Below are 12314 nucleotides of genomic sequence, written 5' to 3'. Positions count from 1 at the left end.
TTGTGTGTCCAGTCAAATAAGCTACAAATGCCAAATCAATTAATGTCGTTTTATAAAGTGCTAACATGAGTAGTCCGTCTCGAAATAAATACATTTTAAATTCATTTGTGTGATGCATTTAACTGTAGTATTTTCAAAAATATTTTCTGTTAGAAGAAAACTATAATAACATAATAGAAAAGAGTTTCAATAAATATTCAGGATTTTTAAATATTAATATATCTGAATAGTTAATAAAATGTCATGTAAAATCCAAAAAACTGATTTTCCCAATTGCAATGTAGATTTCCACCGAAAGCTGCAGCATTTGGCCAATTGCATTGCCTATTTTTGCACACGCTTTGCGAAATATCAATAAATATTTTGCTAATTACACCGCAGAGTGATTATTTAAGCCGGCTATATGGGCTGCTGCTGCCGGTGTTTGTTGGCCGTCGGATTGTAACAGATGCCCCATGGCATCCATAATAATGTTAAATGCTTTATAATAACCATAAATGTTTGAAATGTATGTGCCAAATGGCTTTTGGTGGCACATCCAACCGCACACAGAAGTCGAGTCCAGTCCGTTCATATAACCAGTTCGAATCCAGCTGCGTCTCTCGACAGCCGGCACAGTGAGAGGTCCCTCGATTCCACTGAGTCGTGGTCGGACTTTTTGCCATGAAAATTGTTTATGGACATTTTTGTGTTGGCGCGGGGGTCAGTGGGTAGAGTGTTTCTGAATTTAACTGATTTTTAATGTGCGCGCCGAGACTGGTGGGCGTTGGCTAGATAGACAGAGGGAAACGGGCATAACTCTGGGTTCGACATATAACGCCATTCGGTATTAGCCAATTTGCGGCAGTTTATTGGTGGAAAACGGTTTGGCATGATTGGCTGCCGGTTTGCTTGCTGCCTGCAGTCTGCGCTGGCTACTGTTTAATAAACTCATTGATTTATGTCTAATTAAATTTGTTGGCCATATTAATTTATGCCAATTATCGCACATGCACATGCGCAATCAATTCAATTCCCCATTGGGTCAATGCTACATTTAAGCAACCAAATAAGCGCAGCAACTAAACGAATAGACGAACGGGTTGACCGTATATACTACATATATCAATGATTAATGATCAACAAATTGGGTTGACGGGTAAATGGAATTTTTTCTTTATTTCACCGGAGAAGCCTGACCATGAAAATTGAGAACCCGCAACGCCCCAAACTGTCAGTTATCCATCACGATTGATGGATGTGCTCGACGGTGGGGCAGTCTTTATTCCATTCCACGGCGAGAGAGTAGAAGCCACCATCCACTCATCGTCATTGTCCGTAACCATTATCCGCCACTCTAGCCCCGGGTACTCGACTCGACTCGACTATATATGAACATACATACATATACTCGCAACTCGTATCTCGTAAATCGTGCAAAATGATCCTCACTTCCCACCATATAGGCCCTCCCTTTGCGCCGATCGCCGGGGTGTTACCCACACATAGCCCAGCTGATTTGGCTGCCTTCGCTTATCCCGAATTGTAATCAAGTTAATAATAGGCTATGCGCACCTTAATGCTGATTAGGGGTTTTGTTTTAAAGCTTTGGATGGGGCAGGCAGATTGAATGTTCGGGCCTCATACGCACCATAATTATGCAGGGCAGTGTAGAGGTGGCTAACGGGCAAATCGTTGGAGCTGCTTACTTTCGCTTCACTATTTCTGCACTTGTAAAGTACTACTCCCAAATTGTTTATGTACAGGTAGTGAAAAACAGTTTTAAGTTATTTTCCTCGATTGAATTCCGATAGAAAATGAATGAATCCATTAGGAGCTAATTACTACAATATAACTGAGATTTCTGCTTAAGCTGCTTTGTTTTTCCCACTTTCCACCTTTTTTTTATATGACTAGCTTTATGTGGCTATCAAAATTAATTTCCAATATGATTGATACGTTTTGCAGGCACACAAAACCGCTTCCAAAGCAAAAATGACTTTGTCCAGCGGACAACTATAAATCATTGAGACAAAAATGTGAACACGCGGCACACATTAGTCAAAGAGGGCAAAGGCAGCCGAACCGAGCTGCTGGCCAAAAACGCATAAACATTTTACAGCGCAAACAATTAACTAAAAATAACATAAAAGAGTAGGCAGCACACGGCGAGACATGGGGCCAACTTGAAAATCTCGAAACTAAAAAAATGATTAATGAACGTCGCAATGGCCGTTTGGGAAAGTTACATAAATTAACACATGTCTTTACCATAATGAGTCAACAGCGATTTTGGCCAACTAAGAGCCACTTCAGACCGATTCACTCCCAGTCTCTAGTCATCAGACAGGCAGCCCCAAGGCTCCAAAGTCGGCTTAATTTAATTAATGTGTCTGCCCATAATCATTTTTCGAGTATGTTTCTACAGCTGGCGTTACGAGACACGGACAGTAAGTATTAATTCTAAATCAATTAGGCAAGGGCAAACCAATCAATTGGGGGAAATTAAAAAACTATTAGAAAAAATCCAGACATCGCATATATAAATGTTGCCAAGTATTTAACTATTTGAAAACCGCATTAGGCTTAGCATATAGCACTTTGAAGTTCTAATTCTATTATTTAATATATGAATATAATGGCGACACCCGCAAATCAGTCAAAATGCTGCATTTTTTACCACATATATTTGTTTTTCCTTGTCTGCGGACAACGAAATGAACGCACGGTGAACCAAAAAATAAGGGCAACTTTCTGGTCATGACAGGTTCCACAGGACTCGGCCAGACGGGGCACACACTCATAATTGTTGTATTTGTTGTTAACGGGAAACAAAAGGAGCAGCCGGTCCAAGTTCATTCAAATGGTTCGGTTGAGGGCCGAAACGCCACCGAATGCGGCAAAAAAAAATGTGTGGGGCTCATGTGGCCCCAGGACAAACAGTCAGGCACACCGAAGAGTATCCGTGTATCGGAAAGGAGGATGGGAGGATGGGAGGACGAGATGCCCAGGCAGACACTAATTCGATCTGATAATCATGGAGTTCTGCCAAAGGGCATGAATTGTAATTTCCTCTTTCGCGGAATTAACTGTCGGTCCCTGTCGCTTGGTCGGTTGGCTTTGTTGTTACGATGTTTTGCGATTTTTTTGTATTTATTTTTTTTTTAGCCTTTTCGAATCTGTTGAATTTGTTGTTTTTTCCTTTTGCACAAAGACACACGGGCTATCCATTGTTGGATGGTATTTATGTGTCATATTTATTCATTTAAAGCATTGCGCTTTTGTTTTACTGCTGCCGGTCGTGTGTCGCTTTGGATTTCATTCATGGACACGAAGCCTGCAGGATGTATTTTTTACCCTTGGTTATCCTTTGATGTCGGGACTTCTTAGGGAATGGCACTAATTTGAACATTGATCTGAGCTGCATTGGGGCAGCACCAATCTTTTAGGCTGGGCGGAACATACTAACTAATTTTTGTACACCATCATCCATTATTCAGCTTTTTAATAGGGAATTTGAATTAATTTTTATAATTAGAAGTATTTTCTTTTTAAGAATCACAATTGCAATATTGTCTAGAAATGTAAATAAGTCTTTATTTTTTTATAATTTTAATTGAAATCCTGAGTCAAACTTTGAGTTCCAGCATTGAGCGCAGCGGTTTTTCCGAGCAAACTACCATTTAGACTATTCGCAGACAGAAAAACAGGAAAAATAGGCAAAAATCCAGACAGTAAACCAAAAATTCAGAACAAAACTTTGCGCCATACGATAGATACACAAGCATGCATCCTTGTTTATGTATTCAAATACTCGTGTGTGTATACATATGTATATATGGAGAGACGGAACTGACTGAACAACAATTTCGCAAACGGAGGGTAAAAATAAAATCAGCATTTTTAGTAGTTAATTTAATTTATTGCAGCGTTTTTATGGTTGACTTTATTGCATAATAAAACATAATTTACTGCGCCATTGAGACTTTTTGCGTTTGCGTCGATGATTCTAAAGCGCAACCATCGACCATGGCCCACAGAGGAGTGAAGTGGAGAAAGGCGGTCGAGCCCACAGTGGGATTCAGATACAGATACAGCTACAGATACTGGGAGAGAGAATGTGGTTATTGCGAAATTGGGCGAGACAAAGACGATGCCAACAGGGGAGGGCCAACAGGGCCAAAAGCAGGCAATAACAGACACGAGAGGTGGAAAACTTCAGACAGATTGCAATTTCATTTTTTGTTTACGTGGCCGGAAAATTGCGGGAAAGCCCCTTGTATAGATTAAGGCTGAAAGTATTTGCCTCTTTATTGCTCACACCAATAAATTATTGTAATATAACCAATAGTATAAGCTAAGTGTAACGCAATCTGGCATTAAGTTATTAAATTTTCTGCAATCATTTTATATTTTTATTCCGTACTTATCGATTTGGTTTAACGTGTAAAAAATCGAATCGATACAGTCGACATCGTTACTTGTGGTCAAGTCGTTTGATTTAATTACCAATTAACGGAGCACAAAAGTGATGTGTAAATTGCCATGTCCTACCGCAACTTAAGCGACCGAATTTTCACCCGCTGGGCAGGACACAAACATTCCATCAGCCAGTCATTGACATATATCATGGAATCCAATCAGGTCCAGCCCTCTTCCGTATAAAAGAGCCTCCGGGTGAAGCGATTCCAAACAGTTGGGCGTTGGGAGTGGGTCAGCATGCATGTCCAGGAACTGCTCTTTGTGGCCGCGATCCTAGTGCCCCAATGCCTGAGGGCATTGCGATATAGCCAAGGCACTGGCGACGAGAACTGCGAGACTCTCAAGTCGGAGATCCACTTGATCAAGGAGGAGTTCGACGAGCTGGGCCGGATGCAGAGGACCTGCAATGCCGACGTCATCGTCAACAAATGCGAAGGATTGTGCAACAGTCAGGTGCAACCATCGGTGATAACGCCCACGGGGTTTCTGAAAGTAAGTTTGAATCCTGCCTCTATAGAGTTAGCGAACTCTAAGGTTCCATGTTTTCCAGGAGTGCTACTGCTGCCGCGAAAGCTTCCTCAAGGAAAAGGTCATCACTCTAACCCATTGCTATGACCCGGACGGCACCCGTTTGACCTCTCCGGAAATGGGAAGCATGGATATACGTCTTCGGGAGCCCACCGAGTGCAAGTGCTTCAAATGTGGCGATTTCACACGTTAATGCCTCAACATAAACTATGCTATTTGCATCCATTTGTTTTAGTTGCAGAGTGAAATATGTTTCATATATTTTCAAAACGAGCCCCACATTAAAAGTACCATTACTTAAAATCATGTATATTCTTAAATATTTCGAATTAATAAAGGAATAAGTGAAAGTCCCAGCTTTTTCAGTTAAATAAATACATATATCTTTAATGTCTATTCTAATATAACCATTAAATTAAATTAATACAAAATTAGTTTCTATATTGAACTTTCCACTTTTTCGCCCTTATTTAACTTATGCTTAAAATGGATCTTCGTGTGTGTTTGAATAACAACATTAGACTGATAGCTGCTCATGATTAAAGTGTCTGTTGTTTCATGCATTATTGTTTGCTACATTGATATGCAGTAAGCCAAAGGCTAACAAACATCTGTTTGATTGAAAATACAGTACACATTTCGCTGAGAGGCACTTGCTATACTCCATGAATGCATGAACTTTGATTTTCCCAAAAATATGCAATGCAATCCTGAATCGGAAAATGTTTGACATATCACTGGAGGCCAAAAATTGATTGCAACCAAAATGGAATACATCACTCGTCCTCTGACAGGCATTTGCAATGGCCAGGGAAATGGCAACGAGCATATTGACTTTTTGGCCCAGCCTGGCTACCAAATTAACTCATTTAGTCAGAGGGTCCGGCGCACTCGCAATTGCCATATTTATGTTGGCATCTGTGCGGCACATGATGCCTAACCACCCGGAAACTCGTCTCGCAAACATAATAATCAAGCATAAACTGCACTTAAGATGAAAACCGCTTTCTGGTTGTTAATTTTCATCATTATTTTCCCTATTCCTCCTGTTTTATTATATTTTATTTTAGACATGCGAGTACCCAGCTGAATTGATTAAAGCCACCAGAGATGGGGCAACATCGACTAATTGTAAATTGGAGCTTGGCTTGGAACGGAACACGCTCGGTTCGGGGCTACATTATAATTTCATGTTCACAAGCACATTTGCACGCACTGTAATTTACTTAAGCATTTTTCCACAGCTCCCCATATACTTACTACCCAGCTGAATGTGATCTCCACCGGTCGGTACTGAGTTGCCGCCTTTCGTTCGTGTGTGCGAAACTCATAATTTAGTTGACACGCCCATTAACATCGGACCGCAGTGATCTTCCAGAGCTGCTGAGCTCCATATACCCATCCAAGATTTGTCCAAGGGGGAACGGTGGATCAAGAGGGGGGTTCCTGGGTGGCATCGCGCGTCAGTGGCTCCATCAACAGCAACGTGCCGACACAATATAAATTATATATTTATATTTATAACATACATCGAGCAAGATTTCTCGGCAAATCTTGCATCCCGGATGGAGTCACGTAGAACCGGTGAGCGAAAAACTACCTGCGATCAGATGATCATTCAAAACTTTTAACATTTCATTAGGGTAATCAAATTAAACAGTCTATAAGCGAACGGGTTTCCACAACAACACAATTACTGGTCCATTGCAGGTGCTGAATAACTCATTTAGCTTCAATCGCGGATCACCTGGAAAGTGTGCATCGATTTGAGTCATTAACTTAAGAACGAGTGGGAAAGATACTTTGAACTAAAATGGGATATTAAAATTTCAAGATAAAAACAGGTTCCTGTACTGTGTGGTTTACTCAGAGGGCTCTTAAAAAGAAATTAAAACTTTTGGAAGACTTTGCGCAGATTATTAAAATCGATCGCTAAATACACCAATAAATTTCACTCACAGGCCACATTTATGAGCCAAATCGAACGCATGCATCGTGTTAAATAAATTGCTGCATATTTATAAGTTATAAATTAAGCGCTGGCCACGAAAGGCAGGCAAGTTGCTATATTCTTCCGAGTCACTTTGATGATAATTAATGAATGTTAATTAATAACAAATTTGAAGATCACAAAAAAGGGGGGACAAAAAAATATAAACATTTACTTGAATGCTACTTTATTGTTATTGTTGCTGCTGCTGCTGGTGGTGGTTATCGCTTATACAATATCTAACATACTTTTTGTGTTAAAACGCGTTAATATTGGCAATTAATTTTCATCATTTCGAATTCTTTATTTCTTCTCCATTCGCATTTGCATAAAAACGCAATTAATTTGATTGTTTGTCATTCGGTGAAATATATTTCTGTTTGTTTTTAATGAAAGCTCAAGGCGAAATGTAAACAACAAAGATTTTGTCGAACGGAAAAATGCTTTTAGTGTCAAGACACACTGCCGTATTAGCTCTCAGCCCTCAAACACAATCAGCCCACATTAATGGCCAAAAGACAAGAAGGCGTGACATCATTGATTGGCTTTATCTTCAAAGGTATTTCTGTTGCTTTTTTTTTTCAAAAATCTCTTTGTTTGCCTATGGTATTATACGTGTGGAAGCTAACAAGAAGATCGCTTCGCTTTCTGATTGAAATTTATGTTGTGTTTATTATAACTATAGTTTAGCCTAATGCCATTCGACATATCTGGACAATACCATATCGAATATTTTATGGATTTAGCTCAACTAATTAATAAGTCTGTGGAACACAAGAGAAGGAGTTGATTAGGTATTTTTTGCGTATATCGATTAAATTATTACTATAGGAAAATGTATTCTCATCTCGCCTTATTCGTAGCTTAAATTCTGTGTTGCAACATGTGCATCCATGCCATTAATAACAGCTAGCCTAAATCCTTAATTTTTCCTTCATTTAGAGTATTCAGGAAGCAGCATTGTGGCAGCTTCCGCCCAAAACTTCGCATATATCATATTTCAGTTAGAAGCGGCAGAAATTCAGAGTGCTGTGAGCTAGGGTGGACCAACTGCGAGGTGCAAGGGGTCACCTGTCAGAGAGCAAAAGCCCAGCGGAGCGCAAAGCGTTTTTGCATTTTGCATTAAATTTATGATTTTTACAGCTGACATTTGTTTTCGGGCGCCTTTTTCCTCCTTGCAGCAACTGTGTGACTCTGTGTTGCTCCGCCACCAGCCGCATGTGCGTAGGGCATAACATGTAACAAGGCAACAGCAACAACAACAATCCGGGCACGACAGCAACATATTTTTTCCGACTAGCAACTGCAACTGAATCAGCATAGGCGCCACAAGTGGAAAGGAAGAACGACTTAATAAATGCTCTAACCATAAGAACGTAAAACATCTTTTACATTTTCGGAAAAAATCTTAACAGAGGAAATGTTTTTTTATTTTATAACTTAAGTTTATTAACTATTAATTTAGTTCGTTTTTAATATTTGATAACTTTAATAACACCAAGATATTTACAAATATTTATATTTAATATTTAACAAGCCTTTGAAGACAAAAACCAACTGTAAGTAGTATTTCACCAGAATTTGGAAAACATGTAAGTACTCTCAGTAAGGGCATTACAAAAAACAGAGGTAGCAGCAGCTGTCATAAGATAAAAATTTGCCCGCGCCTGCATATTGCATATGCAACTGCAACCGTTGCAGGTTGCCAGTTGCTGGGCAGGGACGAGCGCGTAGTGGGCCAACAGGGGCAACATGCAACATATTCTAATGCGTTGCGACATCAAGTGACAGCAACGGCGACAGTTGCTGTTGCCGCATGAGAGGCGGCGACAGGCGACAGCAGAAAAGATGAAGAGAGCACCAACAGCAGCGGCAAAAAGTGTACATGTGAAAAGCGAACTGCATTTTCCCGGGCATGCAAATGAACTGCAATTATGATAAACGCCGCCAGTTGACCGGATGTGGCCAACTGAAGGAAAACTGGCCCAAGACCGGGACACCTTTTGCATCGCAAAGATTGCGCAATTATAATAATGGGCAATAAACATTAGATGCTTAGAGATTGCAAAGAAAAGGAAATTGAAATGCTTAGCAGCTTGCAGAACATGGTGTACATAAGTTCGTGATGTATTAAAAATACAATGTTTTTCTTTAATTTATTTTAATTAACTATAAAGATTTGAGGTTTCTAACAGCTAACGTAGTCAGGGTTGTCCTGTATAAACGGAATTCAATCTATAGACACAGCTTAGTTACATTATTTTGCTTTAAGCTTTTTCGCCCCTTTTGAAAACAAATTCTGAAAGTAAAGTATATTAAATTGAAGGCTGCATATGTTGCCTGCTGGACTATGGCTTTTAGATTTTTTCATTTCCCAACCGTTTTTGTGTGTGTTGCACACAGTTCTACATGAAGAAAGCAAAGCCCCTTTGGCACATTACTCATACGCCCCAGTGGGCAAATTTATGAACTCACCAGCGCACTTGAGGCCACGACAAACGAGCATGAAAAAAAAACACAAAACCCTACAAACACACACTCCTGACATCCATGTACAAACACTGGGTAAGTGCGTTTGTATGTTTATTGGAGAGCAAAGTATAAGTACGGGGCTAGTAAAGCAGCTTGTAAAATATGCCAGGGGTTAAAAAAGAGTGCAGCACATAATTCATACACATATACAACGGGAAAGTCGCCCGGAAAATGTGGCCAAAGGGTAAAAAGATGAAAAGCATAGGAGAAAGCGTGGCAAGGGGTAAAGCTCAACTGCAATCGAGCAACGGGTAAGTAGATGCAGCCGAGGACTGCAGCATCTCTTAAGAGGGTACAGCATACAAATGGCAGCACTGCGGATAATTACATATGCATTTTAGTTTATTATTATTGCTTTCAACAAAGAAATACATTAATATTGATGAACTACTTTTAAACGTTTTAATAAAACAAATGCTTACACATTTAGTATAGCGAGTTCTACAAAAGCGATGGGGTTTTTATTTGAAGCAAAACATTGCATACTTATAGATACCTTTTGAAAGACTAGTAAATATATAGTCAAATAGTAATGAGGAAGTTTTTCCAAGCCCATTGTCACATCTCAAATTATTCCCGAGACATCCCGCAAACTAACAAGCACTCAACCACTTTGGTGACCATTTTGTGTTACTAAAAGGGCTTTTCCGGTCACATGTGCCGCCTCCTCGTCCTGTAAGCCGCATAAATGAACTGCTAAAATGCTAACAAAAGCCCGAAACGGAAACGACCCCCGCACCGTGAAAAACGCACCCCCGCTTATTTGTCTGTTGGGGATATTCGCTTGGGCGCGGCAGACAAACGCGTACGAAAAAAAAAAAGGATATGGGCAAACCCGGCTCTCTATTATAATTTCCCTTTTTTCAGTTCGCTTGTGTGGTTTGTAATGTGTTGTGGCCACAAAATACTGTTAGCCACTTAATTTTGTGGTTTACCCAGAGAGCGAAAACGACATATACTTTTTGTGTGGTTAATTGAAACTCGATTGTTTTGTGTTAAACCAGAAATGAGTCTATTAAGTCCGAAAACGAAACTAAAACCATATTGTGAAACAAAAGGAAGCTATAAAACGTTTGACTCTGTCCGCCATTAAAGTGGCATCTAAATAAACATTTTATGGTTTTTGAAAGGCGAAACTTTCAAAAGCTTCTTAATGAACACGACAAAAATCCACAATGGACGGGGGCATTTTATGAGAGCATCACCAAAAATGCTCCAAGAAGGCGTGGAGCAGCAGTGGCAGCTGTCAATATATGGCCGAAATATGTAAATTATTGATTGTTAATTCAAAGCGCCACGATTAGTATAATTGTGTATTTCTCTTTCAAATCCTAAACATTTTAATGCCATAAAGTTAGAGCAGCATTTCGCCTTTTGAATATTTAACCAATTGCGTGGTCTTGGTTGTGTTTTTACGACCATTTTTGCTTTTTACGATGATGCGGACCCAATAGAGCAATTTAACCAGAGATTATGACTCCTATATTTGATTTCTTAAATTGCCCTAACGTGGGAGCTATGATTTAGATATTAAACTGCATATGTACATATTAAGCATTAAGAGAAATTTAATCGGCAAACTTGAATTACAAATTTGTTTTTTTTTTATTAACATTTTTTAATGTTAAAGATGTTACGATATTACTTTCGAACATTCCATTCTTATTGCATTTATAGCATCTAAGTGAGAAACTAAAATTGATTTCAGTGTGCAAAATGAGGGATAAGTTCGTCTCAGACATTTCCCGTCATCATGTGCAACCCGAGATTTTCATTTTCGCCAGCTGTTTTCTGTTTACAGTGGGGAAAACTCTCTCTGCGAAGTGAGGGAAATACACCAAATCGTGTTCTCTCCACGGAAATGGTTCTCTCGTTTGGTGCTCTAAATCATATTTCCTCGGCTTGCAGTTTTTAACACATTCCCCAACCCCTCCTCACACACACTCTCACACTGGCACACCAACGAGCGCCACACACACGCCCACCTGCTCGTAAACAATTATGGCCGACGCCGTTCCGCTCTCCACACGCACACAGGCGCCATGGCTGCACACACATGTGTGGAAATAAATTCCCCACAAAACACTGTGAAACAACAACAACAGCAACAAAATTACCCAAAATGGCTACACAGAAGCGGCGATCGTCCAATGAGCGTGTTGGTGTCGGTGTGCCCAGCGTTGTGTGTGTTGTGTTGGCTCTATTTTTAATTTCCAATATTTTATTTACACATTTCTAGAATTTTTTAGCTTTGTACTCAATGATAGCGCGCAAAGAAAAACTTTCCAACTGGGCGTATACGCAATATTTAAAACTTATTGCTTGATCTAAGTGTGAACTTACTTGTGCTCAGAATTACAAATTTCCAAAAATCTTTCCCTACTATGTGTATAATAAATGTTTAAGATTTTATTTAATAATATTAAAAAATCCTTATAATTCTTGGTACATAAGTATAATATAAAAAAATGTTTCTTAAACAACCGGGTACCGTGATTACCCTTCATTTTATTTATCAAATTTAAAGCGGAAATATACATTTTCAAAAATATCCAGAAATTTCCGTTACTTCCCATCGTCAACACTGCTTCTCCGTCACATAGTATCCGTCTACTACTAACCGCCAATTCTACTACGCTTTTTGGCTCTCAGCTCCCACGCGAAATTCGCTGCCTCAGCAAAAAGCATGCGCGCTCAGCAAAGAGCGCAGAACTAAAAACGTTTGCTCTCGTGCCCCAACTACTTCGCTCTTTCGCTCTCGCGCCCTAAGAAAAAGGGGAGCGCATGGCCTCGGACAACAACA

At 39.7% G+C, this 12314-nt stretch overlaps 1 protein-coding gene and 1 long non-coding RNA gene across 2 annotated transcripts; one reads left to right on the top strand and one right to left on the bottom strand.

Moving 5' to 3' along the window:
• The first annotated feature begins 4685 nt into the window (after positions 1–4685).
• Pburs (Partner of Bursicon) lies at positions 4686–5288 on the top strand. Its single transcript, NM_135868.2, has 2 exons — positions 4686–4953; positions 5012–5288. The coding sequence occupies exons 1-2, from the start codon at positions 4699–4701 to the stop codon at positions 5180–5182; spliced, it is 426 nt and encodes a 141-aa protein (NP_609712.1). The 5' UTR covers positions 4686–4698; the 3' UTR covers positions 5183–5288.
• A 6683-nt stretch (positions 5289–11971) lies between these two features.
• Positions 11972–12262, bottom strand: lncRNA:CR44733 (long non-coding RNA:CR44733). The gene has a single exon (NR_124253.1). It is a non-coding gene; the product is annotated as a long non-coding RNA:CR44733 (long non-coding RNA).
• Positions 12263–12314: the final 52 nt, after the last annotated feature.

This window comes from Drosophila melanogaster, chromosome 2L (assembly GCF_000001215.4).
Source record: "Drosophila melanogaster chromosome 2L".
NCBI classification, from domain to species: domain Eukaryota; kingdom Metazoa; phylum Arthropoda; class Insecta; order Diptera; family Drosophilidae; genus Drosophila; species Drosophila melanogaster.
This window is presented reverse-complemented; position numbering and strand designations above follow the sequence as displayed.

Bases quoted from the DNA above. Each gene is read 5' to 3' on its own strand.
- Pburs (NM_135868.2), top strand. From the start codon at position 4,699: ATGCATGTCCAGGAACTGCTCTTTGTGGCCGCGATCCTAGTGCCCCAA. The intron at 4,954-5,011 runs GTAAGTTTGAAT...CATGTTTTCCAG, and splicing joins CGCCCACGGGGTTTCTGAAA to GAGTGCTACTGCTGCCGCGA.